Below are 22,828 nucleotides of genomic sequence, written 5' to 3' on the forward strand. Positions count from 1 at the left end.
CCCACTCCTGGGAGCTCACCACAAAGGCTTTGCACATGGAGGTATCTCTAGATGACCTCAGTCGGCCTTAACGCCCCACAGCTTAACTCCTCCGCTGTTCACATCTTGGCCCTGAAGCTTGCTGACTCTGAGTGGATCCTGACCCCTTGAATCTGGGCATCTGCCACCTGTCACTCTTGTCCCATCTCCTATAACTCTTGGCACATTGGTAGCCTATAATCATCACACTATCTGATCACTAGGTTGAGGCTCCACAAGGCCTAGATCACAGGTCTTGTGTACTGGAAATACCAAAAAAAAAAAAAAGGTATTTAATATATGCTGAATGGACAAGTCAGATAAATAGGATCAATATCATCTTTCACATAGTAAGATTATTTATAAAAACAACCCCTAGCTTAAAAGACTCTTATCTCTAATAAACTACCAGAAAACCAGAAGTGGCACTGTGGCTCAAGTGGTAGAGCGCTAGCCTTGAGGTGAAGAACTGAGGGACAGCGGTCAGGCCCAGAGTTCAAGCCCCACGACCGACAAAAAAAAAAAAAAAAAAGTGTGGCTAATTTATTTTTTAAGTTTTCCATTTTTGATGACTTAAGTACAACTAGGAGATGAGGGGGGAAATCTTCCATATATTTTTTAAAGATAAAACTCTGTAAATAGTAAAAAAAAATCTTGCTGCTGAGGTAATGCTAGAGAAGTTTAAAAATGCATCCTTTGTCGGCCAGTCATGAGGGTATGTGCCTGAAATCCTAGCACTTGAGAAGCAAACACGGGAGGATTTGTGATTTAGATGCCAACATGGGCTACCTAGCAAGATCTTTTCTCAAAAACAGTAACAACAATAAAAAGACTATTTTTTTCATTTAAAACAATAAACTAAATGGAAGGCAAATAAGACATTGAGGAAAAAGTAATGAATGTAGTTATTAATTTTCTCCTTACAGCAGAAAACTAGGGTATATAATGCACTGCCCATTCCATTGGTAAAGATCCCTCTTTCCAGAAGCCAAACTTGCTGTGATTCTTTGAACAGAAGGAGTACTTTGAAGGGGAGCGAGAGTTTCACAGACCTGCCAGGTTGTTGGACCACCAGGAAGGTACTACGCAGGCAGGGAGTGTGAGCAAGTCATGCCACCGGACACATGGCCAGGACTGCCCTCATCTCTTCACTTGCAATGAGGCTCCAGCAATTGAGCACCTGATAGGAGGGCCCCTGCAGGTGCCAGCTTCCTAACAGAACGGTCTTTAACACACACCAGAATGTGCCACAGAACAGCTGTCAGATACCGGGCCATCTCAAGGAGCAGCAAATGTCCATACTGCACAGCTCAATGCCTGGTACTGACGGTGCTTACTGAACCAAAGAGAAAGTCTTGAGAAGAAGGGACAGGAACAAAGCTGGTTACTGGATAACCACTGCAAGGACGACTTTTACTTCTACTGGGGATCTGAATCAAGGCACCCCAGGAGCTGGTGCAGTGTTTTGTGACAGACATGGAATCCACCAGCTAACTTAGCAGACTCAGTGACAGAAGTGGCAACCTACCTAACTTCTACATGGTCGCAGAAGGGCTTGTGCAGTGGTGAAGGGTGAGTCAGGGCAGCTCCTTCTCCCTCTCAACAGGAAAAAGCACCCAGGAAGCTCTAAATATTTGATTAGGTGCAGTCTATGTGCCACAGGGTGCATGACAGAAAGGTGGGTCGATTTTTCCTCATGGTTTACGGAAAGAATGAATTGGGTCTGAAACTTTTTCTCTTCTTCTGTTTCAAAGAAGATCATAACCTTGTGGAACAAAAAGGCAACTCAGCACAGAAAGAAGAAAGTGTTTGGAAGCCAGTCTTCCACACCGCCAGACTCAGAAACAGCCTGTTCATGACACTGCAGGCAGGGTGCCAGGCAGTGAGACATGACTTCCATTAAGCAGGGGAGGAGAAGGCCGGGCCGGCAAGTTACCATAAGGGGCACAGAGAAGCACTCCAGAAGATACTCAGAGCCAAGAGATGCCTTACCTACCCTCTCATACAGAAGGAAGGCCGACACCAGGCATCGCTCCCAACCCCCTACAGAACCCATGCTTCTGCCCTGCGCCAACCGTCTGGAATTTTTTCAACACTGTTTCCCAACTAACAATTCATATATCCAGTCTCACAAAATGAATAACAGAACTTAAACAATAAGGATGAATCCTGGTTAGAAAAGCTAATTCTGTGACTGGCAAGCCTGTGACCCACTTGCTTAGAGCTTCTGAGTCACCCACAGTCACCTATGACAACTTGAAGGAAAGAACAAGTGAAGCACTTGAAAGTAAAAGTGAACATTAACTGGGGAGGCAGAGGCCAGAGGTCAAGAGGACTACAGTTTAGAGCAAGCCTGGGCAAAAGGTGCTGCACTACTTGAGCCATTATCACCCCCATTGGCTGGAGGGGTATGGCTCAAGTAGTGCAGTGCCTGACTAGAAAACTCAAGGCCCCAAGTTCAAACCCCAGTAGCAACCCAAATAGCAAGCAAGCAACCAACCAAACAAAAAAATGTAAACATCAACTAGTATGGTGGTACATGGCCAGCACTGGAAGATTGGGTAGGAGGCTCACTAGGTCAAAGCCAACAGGGGATACACAGTAAGTTTCAGGCCAGCCTGGGACTTTGAAACAGCCACACTGTTTCAAAGAAAACAAAAGAGAAGGAAAAGAAAAAGCTAAGCATTTATCAACAATGCTGTTCCTGCCATCAAAAACACAAATAAAATACCTGCAAACACTCATCTCCCAACATGCTTTACAATTTTCTATGGCATTCTTTAAATATGAAAATAACTTCTTCCTCTTGTGGCAAAAGCCAAAACTTTTTTTTTTTTTTTTTTTTTTTTTAACAAGCATTCAAGTATAAAGAGCTCCCATGATTACATGCCCTATGGAAAGAGACAAGTGATTCCTTCCTGTCCTCTTCATTGGCTAAGCAGCATGCATAAACTGTTGGTTGAGTGACAGATGGGCTGTCACAAAACCTTCATCTTGTACCACTTCCAAGTTCTTTCTACTCTGGGCCTTCCCTGTCTGCCTCTAAATTTCTCAGCCTCTTAGCTTATTTCAATCTTTGCCTTTTCTCCCCACAAAGTACTTTCGTGTTTTCTAACTCTGGTCATCAAGTGAAAAGAATATTGTTTGTTCCTGGACTGATGTAGCTGCAACTGGTGAGCAACACTATCCTGGACTCTCCAAGTTCAGCAAGAGTGAGTCTCTAAACACGACACAATCAGCAGCTGCAGTGTCCCTGGGAGCAGGCTGCCCATCCCCAGAAGCTGCCGGCAGCTGTGCTCACATTTAGTGAAGGGCAGATGTGGCTGAGCGCACACCTTACCGCAGGTGCTCACACCCCACCCACCCATCATGGCAGCAAACACAAGAGTTTCTTTCCTTCTTCTTTTTTGGGCGGAGGAAAGGGACAACTACGTTGGAATTTTTCATAAAACTTGAAATACTCAATTAGAATATCTGACATACACTTGTCTTGAAATCTTAGAAGATCAGTCTTTCTGTAACAAGTATTAGGCTGGGGAGGCCGACCATAGACACTAAATTATGGAAATGATACAAAAAAAAAAGAGACAGAGATAGAGACAGAAAGAAAGGAAATGCATAGTACAGCTGGGGACCCAAAGAAATTCTTGGCCCAAATCTAATAAAGAATCCTACATTAAATCAGGCCTTAGTGGCTCGCACTTGTAAACCTAGCTACTCAGGAGGTGGAGATCTGAAAATCGTGGTTCGAAGCCAAACCTGGGCAGACAAATCTGAGGCTCTTATCTCTAATTAACCAACAAAAAGCTAGAAGTGGAGGTATGGTTCAAGTGGTAGTGTCAGCCTTGAGCAAAAAAACTAAGTGAGAGCATGAGGGCCTGAGTTCTAGCCCTAGTACAGGCACAAGAATAAATAGAGACTCCTACACTAACTTAAAAGACTCTTGAGACTCAGGCAGGTAGATACAGAATACAGTATGCTTCCCAGAAAAGTGTTAAGATACAAACCTTGTTGTTAACAATAGCTTCAGAGTCATCAAAAACAAAATCTCCATCATAGCTCCGTGCAAAACACAAGAGGGAAACTAATCCCACTACTAACTTGGCCCAGAAAGGGGCAAGGACAGAAGATGGGATGATGTGATCCAAATCAGCATCCAGCTCGGCCATTTTGAAAACCACAGGCTGTCAGACTCTGGCTCCAGCATTATGCTGGTTAGAAATCTGCAAGAAAAATAACACTGCATAAATAATCTTCAGTGCATTGTGTCAGGAATGCTTCTGCAGTAGCGATCTTTACCTTATGCAAGTAAGAGCTAGATAGTAATTTAAGTTGTGGTTTCATAGGATGTCATCATTAAAAATTGTGGAGTTATAGCTCTTAAAGACTTTAGCGGGTAGAAACGTCACACAGGTAAATTCCCAAGCCCCATTATAACCTATAGAATTAGTCATGGAGCCATATGTCTCTGGATCATGCCCATAATCCTAGCTACTCAGGAAGCTGAGATCTGAGGATCTTGGATGGATGTCAGTGCAGGAAAGTACACGAGACTTTTCTCCAATTAACTATCAAAAAGTCTGAAGTGGAGCTGTGGCTCAAACGGTAGAGTACTAGCCTTGGGTAACAATACAGGACAGTGCCCAGGTCCTGAGTTCAAGGTCCAATACTGGCAAACACAAAAAAATAGATGCCCTTGGGTTAATGGGCTCCATTTTTAGAAACAATGATTTAATGGAACTCTGTATTTATCAACACCATAATCCAGATTATAAAGCTTTAAAAAAGTCAGTGTCAACTTCATCCAGTCAAGAAAAATCAGTAAATGTTAATCATGGGTAAGCTGGGCGTCAGGGGAGGATACAGGATATAAAATATTGCCCTGACTCTGATATAGCTAACATTCTTCAGGCTCACGTGTATGTAGCAGGAGGGAAATCTAAGAGGGACATATGCTTGTGTAATTGGTTCCGGGGTTAGTGGCTCATACACACAGAACTGATGAGTTTGAGACAACATTTTGTCCTAGAAAAAGCTGGTCTGTGTCCCAAAGTAGAGGAGGGGAAACTAACAAGCAAAATATTATTATCATTATTGCTGGTCCTGAGGCTCAAACTCTGGGCCTGGGCACTGTCTCTGAGTCTTTTTGCTTGAGGCTAGTGTTCTATCACTTGAGCCACAGCTCCACTTCTGATTTTTTGCAGTTGAAATAAAACTCTCTTGGACTTCCCTGCCAGAGTTGGCTTTGAACCTTGACCTTTAGACATCAATCTCCTGAGTAGCTAGGATTATAGGCATGAGCCACTGGAATCTGGCTCAAGCAAAATATTTTGTCCCATCCTTGATCGTAGTTGTATGGATTTGTGCATGACTCTAATCCTACTTCTAGAACTTTCCAAGCAGTGAGAACTGTCTTAACAGCTTCCAGACCTGTAACTGAGTCACACAAATGCAAATCTGTCTCCATTTCTGCCACACCTTGATAGCTGCTTTCTGTAGATTTGCCAGGACCATATCTGGGTCAAACTGCTCAGTTCCAATCTTGTTTAAGTTTAAACTCCCTGGATGTTTCTCATTTCCAAAGCAGGGATGAGAGTATCTCTATTTATCCAGTTGTCATGAGGACTGTAATGGATGCTCAGGGAACCTGGTAATTCTAACTATACTTTCTTTCACAAAAGGGAACAACTTTCTTTGGAAAAAACATCCTGTGCTACTGGCTTACAGGTGTCAGGGCTCTTGTCTACCCTACTAAGGCAGTGGAAGGAAACCCTAGTCCCCTGGCCTGGGAGGCTCTAGTAGGTTCCAGATCTTCAAGTGAATACTCTATATTATGAAAATTAACTAGAAGTTAGCCAATAGGAACCTGAGGCCCACAAGCATCTTTTCTAGAGCCTTTAGTCTCAGTACAAGTGGAGACAGATCAACAGAACAGGACAGGCCATTCTGTGACCACACTGACCCTTTCCAGAGGCAGAAAGTCCAAGTTTACAATCCAGACAAAAGACTGCAATTCTCCATTGAAAATCTCTTAGGCCTTATCACCTGAGGTAAAGCATGCTGGGAGAACCATCCACCTATTTCTGTGGCCTTCTTTTCTCTTTCAGTGAAAGGCTAAACCACTGCTTAAATCCAGATTACAGTTACAAACACAATTCAGGTCACTGTGAAGACCCCAATTACTGTGTTTACATTTCAGCTACAGAAATTGCTCCTGCTGCTTTAAAAAAAAATCAAAAGACTGAATGGTTAGGAAGACACCATGCTTTCACACAGAAGGAATAAAGGTGTTCTTTGATTTGGGAAAACCTACACAGAGGAAAACAAATATTTATACCAATTTTAGGAGAATAACATAGCAGCTGGGAGCTACAAAAGCTTGTATAACTATAGGGGGCTGGTGGCTCACACTTATAATCTGAGCTACTCAGAAAGCTGAGATCTGAGGATCATGGTTTGAAGCCAGCATAGGCAGAAAAGTCCAGTAGAAGCTTCTCTCCAATTAGCCATCAAAAACCCAGAAGTAGAGGTGTGGCTCTCAAGTGGTAGAGTGCCAGCTTTGAGTTAAAAAAGCTAAGGGACAATGCTTAGGCTCTTAGTTCAAGCCCTGGTACCAACATTTGAATATTTCATAAAAGTTAGCTATGAAATTCAAATAACCTTAAAGGAATACTACCGATTCACAGAACTGTGCTCCTATGTTAATGGCAGTGTCTCTTCATCTTAACATTAGACATACCAGACTCCTTTTTGCTACTGAAGCAACAGCCAATGCCTAAGTACTATAGACTCCATCATCTGCAGGGCTCTAGTAGGTCAGGCCCCCACCGTGGGAAAGTCAACAGACGCCTGAGTCAATCTCAGAATGATTTCCTTCTTGTCTGTGGGGATGGAGTGGAACACGGAGTCTGTGCAGTTTTACCCTTCAGGCTCTCAGCATACTTCTCAGTCTGTCAGGCTCTCTCCTCTTCCCATCCACATCCCTATCCTGCCTTTCCTTCTCAGAGGAGTCCTTTATCTCTAAAGCTCCCACTTCTATGCTGTCACCAAAAATACAAATGCCCTTTTCATTTACTGTTCACACGTCTACCAGAATGGTTCAGAAAATGTCTTGCAATAGCAAATGCCACACATAAAAATCTATAATGTCACTTGTGGTGTCTCACACCTGTTATCTTAGCTAACTGAGAGGCTAAGACTGGGATCATTTTGGTTCCTGGGCTGGCCAGGCAGGCCAAAAGGTTCAAGAGGCTCCCTATGAACCAATAGTTGGGCATGATAGTATGATCCTGTCTCCCAAGCTTCGAGAAAGGCTAATACTAAGAGGCCTGCAGCTGCAGGCTATCCCAGACAAAAAGTTCACAAGACTCCAACGCAATCGTAAAAGTTGGGTGTGAGGATGCACACCTGTTACCTCAGCTATGGTGGTTAGAAAACATAAATAGGAGGATCAAGGTCCAGGTTGGCTCTAGGGAAAAAGTGAGACCCTATCCTCAAAATAGCCAAAGTAAAAAGTGCCTGAGACTTGTCTCAAGTGGCAGAATGCTTGCTTAGCAGGTTGGGAGCAAGGTATCTGGAGACAGACACAAGTGGACTTGGTGGCTGCATGGCCTTGAGCTTCTTAGTCTTCCTAAGAATCATCGCCAATTTGAATACCACTGCCCTCTTCAGAAAGTTCAGTCAGGGATCAAGTGAAGTCCATGTAAGCAGTTGGTTCCCATTCTTGCTATTATTCTGGAGAAATCAGTTCCTGGTACCCAGTCCCTGACCTTCTGTCTTGGGAAGACCCATATCATGTTTACTTCTTGGGATGGGATGGGCTTCCTACCAACAGCCTGCAACAGCCCATCAGATGACCAGATCATATACCACACATGCCATCCTTGATGAGGCATCTCTGTGTCCTGTACACCTGCAGTGACCCTGATCTTGGCTCCCCTTCCTCCAACAGGACCGTTGATCCACAATGAGGTTTGGCACTCGGGGGAAAGAAGCATATCATGAAACCAGAAGGAACACTTTCTGTGTTTTGCTTGGACCCTAAGTTTCATGTTATTACTCTTCTTTAGGTGCTGTCCAGCGTGGGAACCATGTCTTCCCTGAAAACCCAGTTCCTTGGCCACACCTGGACGTAGGTTCACCTGTGGAGGGAGGGACTGGAGAGGACCTTTGCTTTTGCCTTGATTTTGGCAGTGTTCCATCAAAGTCACTGCCAGGGCTTGGATGGCTATTTGACTTGTGTGCTGGAATTACCAGACCCCTCAGCTATACTTGGAAAAACCAGAAGTCTCTTTAGACCTCAAAATTCTAATATGAAACCTCTGTTTTCAGGGGCTAAGTTAATCAACCATTAATCAAAAGGTCAAAAAGAGCTCAAACAGGGACTCGTGAAAAGCCAAATAGCACTAAACTGTGAACACAGAGACCCAGAGACAGTGGACACAGAAGCCCGGACTTGAAGTAAACAGAGGAGTGAGACCCAATATAAATAATTCATTTTGGGAAATGAGTAGCGGCCACCTAGGGTAGAAGCTTCTTCCATGTTCAGGGGAGGGCTGCTGGCCTCTGCCTGGCCTTTCATTCTCGTTAGGAACCATCCATCCACACAGCTAGCTGCCCTCTCCGTAAGGCTGAGACGTGACACTGCCTCTGAAAAATCAGATTTCAAAACCATGATGGTTTCAACCCAGCATCAGGGGCCTGGCAGTACCCCACGGAGAGACAGAACTGCAGCTACCTCGGGTGCCTGAAGCCAAGGGAACCAGCCTATCCCCGCTAGGCTCCTCCAGGCCCGGCTGAACCAAATGATGCCAACTGTGTTGTATGGAGACTGATTTCCTCTTTTCTAATCCACTGATGCGCTAGGGCCAGGGCTGCCTACGTAGCAAGAGTGTCTGTGTGCGGCTCCCCATTGAATTCCTGTCCCACAAACTTTGCAGCTTGCTGTCTTGTAGCCATTTTCTCTCACTGCCCACCAGCATCACTTCATCCACCACCTCCACCGGGTGCGAGCCGGCCGGGTCAGGAGGGCGGAGAGGGAAGGGGCAAGGAGGGGATCCGGTCACCCCGTATTACTCTAGCTACCCAAGGCATCATCCATACGCTCCGGGAAGAGCAAAGTGTGGATGGATGACTCAGTGGCTCCGCTCGTCCCCCCCCCCCCCCCCGGCTCCCTTCTTTTGTGTGTGGTTAAAATAAGAATACACACACAGCCCACCGTGGCAACATCCACACCCGACGCCGGGTGGAGTTGGCAGGAGGTGGGGTGGTCGCTGCACTACCCGCCCGGCTTCTCCAACTCCAGGCCCAGGGCGGGAGGGGGCGGCTCAGAGGCTCCCCGCGCCCCGGCCGGCGCCCCTCGCCCTCCCCTGCTTTCGATGCCGGGCAGGAAAGCACCGCGCGCCCGGAGCGGCGGGGGAGCCGCCGGGTGACCTGCCCGGAGACCCGGGCAAGCGGCCAGGCTCGCCGGCGTCCCAGCCAGCGCCCGCACCCCGGCCAGCTGGCCGCCCGGCGCGGGGCCCCGAGGCCAAGTGGCCGCTCCGGGGGAGGAGCGCGCCCGCGGGGCCGGCGGGGGTGGCCTGGGCCCGGCAGGGGGGACGGCCGGAGCTGGAGTCCGGGGCGCGGCTTCGGGGCGCGCGCCCGCTCCACTCCGCCCCTTTGTCCCAGGTGCTAAGCCCCGGTGCGCACGACGCCCGGGCCCCGCGTCCCTGACCGAAGCCCGGGTCCCATAGCCAACTCCTCAGCCGCACGGCCGGCCGCAGGAACTGGGCGCCGCCCCCCGGGGCCCTCGCAAGCAGCGGGGCGCGCGGGGCTCGGCTGCAGCGGAGCCCCGCGCGCACTCCGCGCCCAACTCCGCTCACCCCGCGACGCGCTCGGCCCTGCAGGGGCCGCCCCGCGCGTTACCTGTAAGGAGCCCCAACCGCGGCCGCATCTCCCTCCCGCGCGCGGAAACTCCGGCAGCTCCAGGTGCCCGCCCGCAGCCGGCAGGGGAGGGGCCTCCCGCGCGCCGCCCCCCGCCGCGCCCCCCGCCGCCCGCAGCTCCCCACGCGCGGGCGCTCCGGCTCACACACCCACTCCGACCCGCCCCCTCCGCCTTCCCATTGGCTATTTCTCCTGTCACTTACGCGCCGAAGCCCGGTTCCTCTTCAATTCATTGGTGGATGAGTGGGTGACGTCAGACCAGAGGCCACTAGTAGGCGAAAGAGGGATGGACTCCGCTGGGGAGGAGGAAGCGAGCTGAGGGCGCGGGGCCGGGCGTGGCCCGTAGGAAAGGGGCGGCTCTGGTGTGGCTCGCGCGGCGGGCTGCGGGAATCGGGAGGGCCTCCCGGAGGCCGCGGGTCAAAGGCCGGAGTGCGCGCTCCCCACGGAGGGACTGCGGTGTCCCTGGAGAACTCCCCGAACTCCAGACTTCCCCACCCGGGAGGAGCCTCGCTGAGGGGCGCGGAGAGTGCGTTTTTCCCCACTCCCCAGGGCCCTGCAGCCCACCATCTCGGCAGGGGCCCCGCACCCAGCCAGGGCCACGGAACCATGCACGCACCCCCGGCCCCTGCCCACGCGGGCCCGCACCGCTCCGAACCCGAGACTGGCCATGTCATCAGGAGACATCCCTGCTGGTGGAAACGGAGCCACTTGCGCTTTCCCCGTCCCGCGAACCTCGGGTGGGCGCCCGCCGGTGCCCTCCTCCAGTTAGATTCTCAGCAGTGTCTTCCTCCAGATGAAAATCCGCACCCTCAGCATTTCTAAGTTCCCGTCACCTCCACGTGCTCGCTCAGCTGCCACCGCCTCCTCCCTGCTTGCTTGAAGTCGTGCTAAACCGCTGCCTGCTTGTATGTCTCCAGCTCCACTCATTTCTTGATTTCCACTCAGTGAAACTGCTTTTTGCTCCCGTCAGCGGCAAAGCCCCAAGGCTGCAGATCGTCTCGCTTTCTGTGTGACCTCATCTGCCCTCCAGGTCCTTCCTCATCTTTAGAGTACGTCCTTGTTGGGCCAGACTAGCTCTCCACTTAGTTGTTCCCCCTCGCCTTGGCCTATGAGGGGTGACCTCTAAGTAAGTTTTAAAGGTCGCAGTCCTTACCTCTTACTCAGGCATTTCTCCTTACATGATTGAATATGCTGCCAGCATTTCAATCAATACATCGCAGATTTACATCTCTGGCGTTGGCTTTCTCTGAGCTCTAGGCCATTTGTCGAGATTTCTCGTGGTGTCACGAGCACATCAAATGGAACACATCCCAAGTTCACCCCATTTTTTTCCTCCTCTTTCCTCCTGCTGGCCTGAAATATCCAGAGCCCCAACTGGTGTTTACCAAACGCTTCCTTTACCTGATATCCAACAAATTCCCCGGGTTCTTCCTTCCTAACATTTCTTAAGTTTGAAGATTCCTCCCCTCGCCCTCCCCATCCCCCTAATTTCCACTCTTAACTACAGGCTGAGCATCCCTAATCGGAAAATCTGTAATTTGAAAGACTTAAAACAACATCAACAACAAATCATTTGAGTAATCCATTTTAAGTTTTCGTGCATTTCAAATGTCAGACTTTGCACATTAGAAATGGTCATTTAGTATTTAGTATTCTTTTTTTGTTATTGTATATATATATGTTATTATATATATAAATATATTTATTATTGTGAAAATACCATACAGAGGGGTTACAATTACATGGGCAAGGTAGTGAGTACATTTCTTGTCAAGCATTGTTGCCTTCTCCTTTGTTTCCCCATACCATCCCTTCTCCTCTCCACCCCCGACCCTCACACCCCCCCACCCCCCTCCACGCCTCCCCACCCCCCACCCCGCCAAAGTTGTAAAGTTCATTTTTCCACATAACGTCTTGTACATCTCATTGTTGTAATGGGTCCACCTATAATCCTATTTAAACAGTTTGTTTTTTTCTCTTCCCCTCCACAAATTATATCAACATCAAATACAGTGAAGTATTTAGTATTCTATGGAACAGTCCCAATTTCAAAAAGCTTTGTAATCTGAAACACTTACAGTCCTGAGCATTTTGGATCAGGAATACCCAACTACAGTGGTAAGAGACAGTGCCTAGGCTTGCGGCCACACCCCATGATGTCACATTGGCAGATTGCCTAGGGGGAAGGTTTACTCCAGGGACATCAACAACCATTACAAATCAGGCCGAATTTGTTCTTTTGCTGCTCATCTCTAGACTTTAAGAAAGTGATGAAGAAGCCTATAATACAGGTTAAAATTGAAAATAGGGTTGTGCTTGTTGCTGAAGCTGAGAGAAATCAGTCTGCTGAGTTTAACATAGGCAAAGGCAAAGGTGAGAAGTATTTTAACAGGTAACACACACCGGATTTAATGGCCATAAATTTATTGGACAAAAGTGGATTAAGATGCAATTTCATTTGTTAAATCACAGTTGAGTTGCAGTCATGGGTTGGATAAAGTAGAAGTCTGGAAAAAAACAAGAGTATTTTATGACAATGGTATGAAATTTCAAGTGAAGCATTATTTGCAAAACTGAGCTGCACATTCATGCCAATAACATTTGTAATTCACATATGAGCAAATATATGTCTACATCTTTACCCACAGAGCCAGTTGTTCATTTTTTTAATCAGCACAACAATGACTAACCTAGTGAGAATCACCAGCATTTGGTGAAAATAAAAGGTAGACAAAATGTTAGTCCATTTTATTACTGTCTTTCAGTTGTCTACAGACGCTGCACCCATTTCTTCCTACCCCTTAAGTGGTTTGTTACCCCCATTATGGCCCCTATTAGCAGGACATGGCTTATCCTGGCTTTTGGCTCAGTATGGAGAAAATCCACATCCTTATCGGTAAGAGGCTGGTGGTGTGGTTTGAGGGCAGTCAGGATGGGATAGTGAGAGGAAGATTGAGAGATCTGATCTCAACCAATAAAATGCTGGGCATGGTGACACATATCTGTCATCCCGGCTATGTAGGAAAAGCAAAAAAAAAAAAAAAAAAAAAAAAAAGCATGAAAAGAGCTGGGGGTGTGGTTCAAGCCATAGAGAATGTGCCTTGCAAGAACAAGGCGCTCAGTACAAACCCAGTACTATTATCACTTCTCTCTAAAATAGGCTTGTTAATAAGAAATGAAATTTATTTAACAGTGGGCTAATTACTTACTTTTTATTTATTTATTTTTACAGAAACATAGTGTGGGTTATCTGTGAGCTGCTATGCTAAAGGCTGCCATTTCAGAGCAGAACAGTTCATGCCCTCAGGGAAGAAACAGATTTCTAATGATGGAAGGGTAGAAGACAGGGAATACAGGAGACAGGTTGGGAATGGGGCAAGTAAACGGTTCATAAGAACCCTGTGAGACATCAAGAAAATGTACCAGGGGCTGGATACTTCTGGTGCAGAGCCCAGGAGAGAAGTCTAGGCTGCTGCTATAGATCTGAATACATAGTAGACAATGAAAGCTGTAACCTTGCGTGAGCCTGACTGAGGGAAGGTCCGGGAAGGGCCTTATCCAGAACTCCAAGGAAGTAGCACTCCTTCCCAGGGGTGGGAGCACTCATTTCATTTCAGGACCTAATGATTAGCAGGGGGATCTCAGAAGTGAGCAGAGCTGCTATTCTCATAGTTACCGTTTATATAGCATCTAAGGTGACAGACTCAGAAAGATTCAGCAAGAAACACACTATGTAAAGAAGAGGCCAGGAGACACCAGGCACAGACTTCCCATGGTCCTGTCCTTGTGGAGCTGTATTAGTAGTACTAAGTAGTCCCATCATCTCTATGGGACAAGACCAGTGAAGGTTTGCCAACTAGAAAGTTCATACAAGCCTTGCTGCTCAAGGATAGTAATAAGGTGTTAGTCACATAGACAAGACCATAGCTCATATTACTGACCTGCGTTTCCAGTCTCTCCATGGGTGAAGCTGAGGGAGCCTGAGGCCCCTACCATAGATTACATCATTAGTGTAATGTAGCATGACTCAACACCCCTGGAAAAAGAAAGACTGACTTAACAAACAGGATATTCCATATACCTAGTGCTGACCTCCTAGGAACAGGTAAAGAATTCAACTTTTCTTTAGAAGGTGTAAGATTATCCAATGCCCACATATGAGAGGCAGCTGGGAGAAGATTGTGAAATTTGTTGGCCCAAACTATGGTAATACAGGCTATGGAACCCAAGAGCAGGGAATCTCCAGAAGGAGAGCCAAAAGTGGGAAATTGGTCCAACATGATGGATGTTAAGGAATGTCTTTCAAATTCGGCTGTTAATAGGTTATTTCTGACTGTGCACAGTATAATATGACCTTTAGGATCAAGAAAGAAAGAAGTGGCATGAATTGAGGAATAAAGATCAGAGGGTGCCTTAGTCTATGTAGGCTGCTATAACCAAATACCATAAATTGGCCCCTTTATAAACAACAGGAATTCTCCTTTCTCTCAGTTCTGGAGGTTGATAAGAGGTCACCTTCTTGCTGTATCCTCACTTGGTGGACGGGGAAGGAACATTCATTTCATTTCAGGACCTAACTACCTCACAAAGACCCTGTCTCCTAAAATCAGGGGTTATGAGCTTGAAGGGAAGCACAAACATTAAGACCACATCGGAAATAATGAGGTGTTTTTTTTTTCCCCGAGAAGTGATGGAAAAATGACTTAAACTGGAAGCACTCATCTCTTCCCTTGACAGTCACATCCTGAAAAATGCTAGAACTACTCTTTCTGCAGAACTTGTCTTCTCCTTTCCTTCTCCCTCCCTAAACATACCTCAACATGTGTCCTTAAAAGAAGGCTATCCTCAGGTTCTTGTCATGGCTTTGTGTTGCCATCTTGATTATGATGGCCTCTCGTGGTAGAATATGGCTCAATCAGGTTTTTTTTTTTTTGGCATCCTCTTTATAATGATAGCATTTCAAAGCAGGAAGGAATCTTTTCCTATGATGTCTTTCTCTATGATTCTTAGGGAAGAGAAAAATCTTTCCCAGAAATTGCCTAGAAGAGATTCTGACTATATGGCCACCTCTAAGCCAACCTCTGGTAAGAAGAAGAGAAACAACTTTGATCTATCAGAGTTGACTGTAAGGCAGATTTCTTTCCCCTAATCACACAGGGCCACGTGGCTGGTAAGTTGGATGTTCTTGAAGGAAGAAAGGATGTTAGATAAGAAGTCATCTTTGTGTTTTACTAGATGACTCTCAGAGAAGACAGAGCAAAGAACTTTAAAATGAAAGTTGTTTGCTGACAAGTGTCAGAAGAGAGATAGAAGGGAAAGGGACACAATATTGAATATAGTAAGTAAAAAATGTTATATACAGATTATTATATTTGATGAACCAAAAGAAAATTTAATCCCTTGTACAGACTGGGATATATCTTATATTCCTTGAGTTAAAGAAGTATTTACTATTTAATAATGTCACATATTATAAACCTCTCATTGATGTATTGTCTTATATTTATGAAGCTTCTTATATTCCACCTATACTCTAGTTTAAGAAGCTTGCTATTTATTCTCACATTAGCTACTTTTTTTTTCATTTTTCCTGAAAGTTCTTTTTCTTCAGAGCACCATGTTCATTTCTATTTATAGAATCCCCAAATTGCACAAGAGTTGGTGAGAACATTTGTAGGTCAATCAATATTTCCCAAGTTAAGGATTTTTTTTGGTATAAATATTAAAAATGCTTTGTAGAGGAAGGCTAACTGATCTTTTTATCTGCTTAATCATAAAGCATCATATTTTGCATAGTATTTACATAAATTTTCATGTTGATTGTATGTTTTCAACACTAGGTGTGTAATAATAAATTAAGCAAACAAGGTGGGTAGTCTAACTAGTTAGATTTGCATTTAAACTTTGATACCTGAAGGAACTATAGAAGACAATGTGATCTCCAATAACATCACACTATTTTCTCATTATACTATAGCATAGAATATATTGGAAACTAATATATGATCATGTGTTAATATACAAAAGTTTCAGTAAGTCTGTTTCATATATTAATTCGTTTGGTCCTAAGTGCTGTCCCTTAGGTTTTTTCCCTAATTAGAGATAAGTGTCTCATTGACTTTTTAGTACAGGCTTTGATTTTGAACTTTGATTCTCAGATTTCAGCCTCCTGAGTAGCTAGTCGTACAGGTATGTGAGCCACTGGTGATTGTCATACCTTTTGTGTAAAGATGTATATGCAGAGGCACAGAGAGGTTAGAGAAGAGCTGGTATGTGGTAAAACTAGGGGTCAAGGCTGGCTGGGGGAGGGGAGTTACATGTTTAGCCAGTTCATTTAAAAACTACTTCTCAGGGCTGGGAAGGTAGCTCAGTGGTAGAGCGCTTGCCTTGCATGCATGAGGCCCTGGGTTCAATTTCTCAGCACCACATAAGCAGAAAATCCAGAATTGGTGCTATGGCTCAAGTGGTAGAGTGCTAGCCTTGAGCTGAAGAGCTGAGGGACAGTGCCCAGGCCCAGAGTTCAGGCCCCACAAAGGACAAAAACAAAACAAAACAAAACCTACTTCCCCAAATCTGCCTCTTGATCTCTTGATTTCCTCAGCCTTTCCTTCTTTCTTAGTTCCCTTCCACAAATTTTGTTTCCTCTAACCTTAAACCTTTATTTGAAACTATGTGTTAAAGCCATATAGTGATAGTGCATAATACTGATAGGAGTGAAATCTTCTCTGGTAGTGTGTGACAGACATAGACACAGGATACTTGTTTTCATATATTATATTATTATGCCCCCATGAAGTTTGTTATTAGTATTAATTTCACAGAAGAGGAAATTGAATTTTAGGCAAGTTCAGTAGCTTGTTCAAGGTCATGCAGAAGGCAAGAGCCAGATCTGGGATTTGTACTAGAAAACATGAAACTAATTCCACTTAAAGTTTGTTATCCCAAACTTCCTCCCATTTGATTCCTGTTTCTTCCAAGCTTTGCTTTTTTAATCTCAATATATTATAATCTTTCTTATAGTCTCCCTTTTCCTCAAACTGGGCTGAGTATAAACACTGACACATTTTCATTATTTATCTTAAGATTTTGGACTCTGGGCAGATCACAACCTTCTGTTTTCATGTTTCAGGAGCTGGGTAATTGTGCCTAAGAGTATCATTTATTTTTTTCCTAATTACCTTTGTAGTTTTTGTGCTTCTAATGGAATTTTGAGCATGTTCTAATGGAATTTTGAAAATTTCTTCTAGGCTTTCTTTCTTTATATTTTTCTCTACCTCTGCCTTGGAGTCTTTTGGGCCAATGTGGGAGCACTTCTCTCTACAAAGAATGAATTGTTTTCTCTTGGGTCCTCAGTGAATCCTAAAATGCTGTTTAGTAGCTTTCCCATCTACCCATGGTTCATGCAGAGATTTGTTTAAGTGTAGTGTTGTCTTCATGATTTGTGTGTTATCTGATTCACTTTCTATTTTCATAGCAGAAGTTGGAAAGGGTTTATTGAATTTAATTCAATTTCTACATTCTACTATATAACAATTGCAGAGTAGGGTCCTAAGGATATTTAGTTAGTAGGAGGATATGATACTGAAAATATCAAGAGCTGTCAGTCAGATGATGTGCAGCTCCCCAAAGCATAATTCTAATTACTAGGCAAGCATTGGGAAGGGATTTTGAGTGAGTCTGAGAAAGAACTTTCTAATGATAAATATCTAACAACAAAACAGGTCAACTTGAAAAAAAATCCTCAACTTCCCATTGAGCCCAGGCTGTTTAAACCCATAACAAGAAAGGAAGAACATTTGAGGAAAGCACTTTCTTCAATTCAGATGGACAATGACTTACATCCCTTCATAAGGATTTCCTGATCTTCAAAATCACCATGTTGCTAAGGCTGACTCCCATGCACATATAGAATGAAGAAATGTCAACGGTTTATTCAACTTTCTAAGAAGGAAATAGGAACCTAGAATGACCAATTTGAATGAGAAGAGGAGGAATAGGAATTATCTCCATCAGAAATGACTACTTTGGAATAAAACTGATGGATACAATTGCAACTTTTAGGCTTATCTGTTTATAAGTCAGGAATAATTCACATCTCTTTTGGACAAAGGCCTACAGCAGATATGTAACTGTAAGGGTAGAATTATCTAAAAAGCAAGTAAACCATCTCCTGGCCTCCCCCCCAAAAACCAAAGTGATCATTCTAAAATATTTCCCTTATGCAATAATTAGTATATATCTAGGACAAGCAGAAAAGGTCAAAAGCTATGTACATATGACCATATAAGATGATGCTAAGCGAAATGAACCTGAAGATAGGGTTTTATCTTTCGTGTTGTTTTTTTAAATGTATTTATAATGTATCATGTGATATTTTTGTTTCTTTTTTATGTTCCTCCCCCAATGGTATGACCCCTGTTTTCATTGTATTTGATTCCATTACCCTGCATCTTGTATATACATTATTCTAATTTGGGGAAGGGAAAAGAAATAACAAAATGCTGAAATGCAACAATGAGATGTATAAGATACTATATTGAAAACAAACTTTACAACTTGCAGGGAGGGGGAGAGAGGATTTGGGAAGATGGGAAGGGAAAGGATAGTAGGGGAAAAACAAAGGACCCCTCCTTGGTTTTGCTTAGTCATGTAACTGTAACCCCTCTGTATAGTATCTTTATAATAAAAATATATATAAAAATAAAATAACTTCATATTTGTGTGAGCTTGTTAAATGCTGGCTTGATATATCAGTTTCCAGCTGCAGTATCAGGTTGCAGCAGGTGACTGATAATACCATTAATTGATTCTCTCAGGAGGCTGGAAGTCCAATTCCAAGGTGTCAGCAGGGTTGAATCCTGGAGGCATTGAGGAGTTCTCTGTCCCACACTCTCTCTGCTTTGGTGGTTACATGCTCTTATAGTCCTTGGCCTCACCGTCCCTCAAACCTCTGCTTCCATTGTCACAAGTTACTCTTTCTTGTGGGTCTGTTTCTGTCCTATTCTTTTTTTTTTTTGTGAGTCCGGTCGTGGGGCCTGAACTCTGGGCCCGGGCGCTGTCCCTCAGCTCTTCAGCTCAAGGCTAGCGCTCTACCACTTGAGCCACAGCGCCACTTCTGGCTTTTTTCTTTTTGCTTATGTGGTGCTGAGGAATCGAACCCAGGGCCTCATGCATGCAAGGCAAGCGCTCTACCACTGAGCCACCTTCCCAGCCCATCTGTCCTATTCTTTAACGATACCTGTTTATTAGATTTAGGCTCCACTGTATTTCAATGGCCTCATCTAGTTACATACACAAAGTCTCTACTTCCAGATTCTGGGAAGAACATAATTTTGTTTTGGAGTGGGGAAGGAAGAGACACTACCCAATAAGACAGATAAGGCCACATACCTTCTGCTCTTTTGCCTTGTTTCCAATGTTTAATTATTATTATTATTGCAGAGACAGTCATTTGCTTTCTTGGTCTTTCCACAAATGTTTCAGTATTTTTTGAAAGCCTTTGAATGTTATTTAGCCAGCTGCAGCTTGCTTTATGTTTAGTGGCATATACAAAGGAAAAGATACAAACTATGTTTCTAATAAAAATCTAAGGTATGGATCAAATAAGAATGCTGAACATAATGAGATAGAAGTCTAACTGATAGTGTAGGTGTCACCTACATGATTCACCTTCATGAATCATGGCTAAGAAGCAAAGGGAGACCCTAGTTTCTTCTCCAGTGAGGATGAAACTGGGATCATCATCAAAGGCACACCCCCAGCGATTTGGACAGGGTCCCACCCAGCCCTGTCCCTTAAAGGTTCTATCCTCCCTCCAAAGTGCTGTTGACTGGGAATGGCCTTTGGGAGACATTCAGACTCCAACTACAGGAGCTTTATATGTAAAATGTTGCCTATTTTTAAAACATTTAAATGAAGCAGAAAAATACAGATAGAAAGCAGTAGAAATCCCACTTTTAAACTGACGATCACCTTGGTGCATATACACATTCGTGTCAATCTTTGTGTACAGTTTTTATGTGTATGCCCTGCACCCAACATCATTACTCAGTTTTCTGTCACAAACCTATTTTCATTTTGGTAAATATAGACCTAGAAATCACTTCTGATGGCCAAGATGATCACATTATCTATAGATACCATAATGTATCTCGTATATTTACAGCCATTTAGATTTCTCTGAACCTTCACCATTCTAAATAATGCTGAATATCTTTGTTCAGTTTTTACATTTTGGTAGTTATCATCCTAAAGTTACTCCTTGAAATGGGATTGCTGAGTAGGAATGTGAAAACATTTTGCAAAGCATTTCGAGAAAGACTATATCCATTTGTGTTTCTTTCAGTGGTCCATAAAAGCCCATTATCCAATATCATGTCCAAATAGATTGTCATAACATTTAATCTTTGTCTGATGGGCAAAATGATTTAATTTTGTTTTCAAAATATTTCAAGCCTTAATTTTTTAAAAATTTATATGTCTTCTCTATTACCCTAGAATCTGTTCTACATCCTATTTTGTATATTTTGATTTTATTTGTAATGAAAACTTATAATTTAACATTCCAATGTTATATCTTTATTAATGATAGAGAATGTATTGATTTCTGTCAACTTGCTGGGGGCATGCATTTGCATAGTTCTCCCTTTATCTGTTTTTGTGTTTTCTCTTAGTTTGTTTTATTCAGACAATAGTCAATTGAACTTAAAAACAAACAAAGAAACGCTATTCACACAGAACTGTGATAAGCAATGTGTACTTTTGAACAAGACTTCAGTTAAGTTCCTACTGGACCAAAGCAAACTATTCTAATAAGCATAGGGCACTTCCATTTTTTTAAAAAAGTTCCATCAGTCTGCCTGAGGCCCATTACACATGGAAGAAAAATTCTGTCATTATTATTATTAGATTTTGTGAATCTAACTAACCAAGTGACTAACCTAATGGCTTACAGTGAAAATTAATGGAAGTCAGTTCCCCTTTGTTAGAATGCTTTTCCTTGCAATGGAAAAGCATTCCTGGTTCCTTCAGAACCCAGCTGCCACGACTGAGGAGTTGTAGATGACATGTCCACACACGCGTGAACTCCCAGCCAGCTGCCTCCGTCATCAGCTCTGGTAGTACACTCCCTGTAATTTTCTAGATGAGGTGAACTCCAGATGTTTGCAGCTTCTGCTGTCTGGCCTAGTGTGGGAAATCAAAGCTGCATCTGTGGATCTTGTGGGTTTGGCCAAGGAACTTTCAGTTGAACAATTACATAGCTTCAGACTTAGTTCACATCACATGGGGCAAAAGAAACACCTAGGCAAGTCGAGAGCTGTGATAGAATTGAATGGATGCCCAACCACTGGGTGTATATTGAGGTTGAGATGGGTTGACCTAAGTTATAAATATAAATATAAACCCATCTCAACTTCATCTCAACCTTATATATCCCTCTTCTGTTGGCTCCTCAGCCATCCTCTTCCCATCTCTCATCTTCCTCCCTATCATCACATGATTGCTTTTCGTCCTTTCAAGAGCCAAGCTCTTGAGACTTATGGAAGTGAAAGATTGTACAGAATCTTGATTATTGTTGTTAGAGGAATCTTTCCCTCTATGTCTATATCAGAATTGTGAACTTAAAATTGATTATTTGTTTTGTAAAATATATGTGAATAAAACTGAAAACAACAACAGAAAAGATCTAAACAGCTAGGGCTTTTCTCTGATGTCTCCAAAGATATCTTTGAAAAATATCCCCTAAACTTTGCCTATTGACCCAGACTGGGGGGCAGGCATAAGCTTATCAAGGTATCTTTCGACATAAAATCCATTCCCTCTCTAAAGAGAATCGTGATGAGTGAACTTTCTCTACCCATGAACAATTTTTACATTAATAGCAAAACACAGCTTCTTCCCTGCCTCTTCTTTTCGATCCTCTCCTCTTCTCTCTCCCTCCAATCACATCTCATTACCACAGAAGATAAAACTGTTTATGATGAGATACCTAGTTACTGGTTTCAGATGAATATCATGCCAATTCCCCAAACTAAATAACCTCATTGTAAAATTGTGGTCCTTGAATCCATAACTATTAGATACCTGTATAAATGGATTAATTAGTTTATTGACACATTAGTTAAGCATCTTGTTTCTACAAAGCCTGAGTTAGCTGGAAAGAAAAGATGTATGAGGTTGGTTGGTTCACCCTGTATTTCCTCTCCTGCCTTTGTCCGTAGTACCTTACAGAAATGGCAGTAATTGTTATTCTGGTTGCAAATTTGAACGTGTTTCCTGAGTTTTCCCTATGGGTGCAGGCAGGTCAGAAGCACCTTGCCAGTTGGAAGTTTCTGTTCGTCAAATCTCTAATGACATTAGTTTGCTAGAGCTGCCATGACAAAGTACCACACAAATCGAGAGTCTTAAAAACAGTAACAGTAGGCTAGGCCATTCACCTTCTGAAGGCTCTACAGGGACTCTTCCTCACTGCCAGCCCCAGATAGTCCCTAACATTCCTTGGCCTATGGCAGATTCACTCTAATCTTTGCTTCCATCTTTTATTTATTTATTTTGTTCATCAGGGGTCTTAAACGCAGGGCACACTGTCCCTGAGCTCTTTTACTTAAGGCTACCATTCTACCACTTTAGGCCATACTGCCACTTCTGGTTTTCTGGTGCTCAACTGGAGTTAAGAGTCTCACGGACTTTCTTGTCTGGGCTGGCTTTGAACTGCGATCCTCAGATCTCAGCCTCCTGAGTAGGTAGGATTAAAGGCATGAGCCACCAGTACCTGGCTTGCTTCCTTCTTTAAAAGATTTTCCTTCTGTATTATCTGTGTGTTCAACATTTTCTCTTTTTTATAAGGTCATATTGGGTCAGTATTCACTGTAATGAATTAATTGGTTAC

At 43.7% G+C, this 22,828-nt stretch overlaps 1 protein-coding gene across 2 annotated transcripts in view; it reads right to left on the reverse strand.

Annotated features, from left to right (window-relative positions):
* The window catches only part of Tmtc4 (transmembrane O-mannosyltransferase targeting cadherins 4), a 53,426-nt gene extending 43,437 nt beyond the window's left edge, over window positions 1-9,989 (reverse strand). The window contains exons 1-2 of one of the 2 annotated variants that reach the window (XM_042697316.1): window positions 9,922-9,989; window positions 4,026-4,241 (exon numbers count right to left, since the gene is read on the reverse strand). In XM_042697316.1, coding sequence (XP_042553250.1) covers window positions 4,026-4,187 — 162 coding nt within the window. In that variant the 5' untranslated portion in view covers window positions 4,188-4,241; window positions 9,922-9,989. Of the gene's footprint in view, window positions 1-4,025; window positions 4,242-5,980; window positions 6,004-9,921 lie in introns of those variants that run through there. The other variant, XM_042697317.1, reaches the window with a different exon arrangement.
* Window positions 9,990-22,828: the final 12,839 nt, after the last annotated feature.

The sequence above is a fragment of the Dipodomys spectabilis genome, unplaced genomic scaffold (assembly GCF_019054845.1).
Source record: "Dipodomys spectabilis isolate Male_0828 unplaced genomic scaffold, ASM1905484v1 ptg000215l, whole genome shotgun sequence".
NCBI lineage: Eukaryota > Metazoa > Chordata > Mammalia > Rodentia > Heteromyidae > Dipodomys > Dipodomys spectabilis.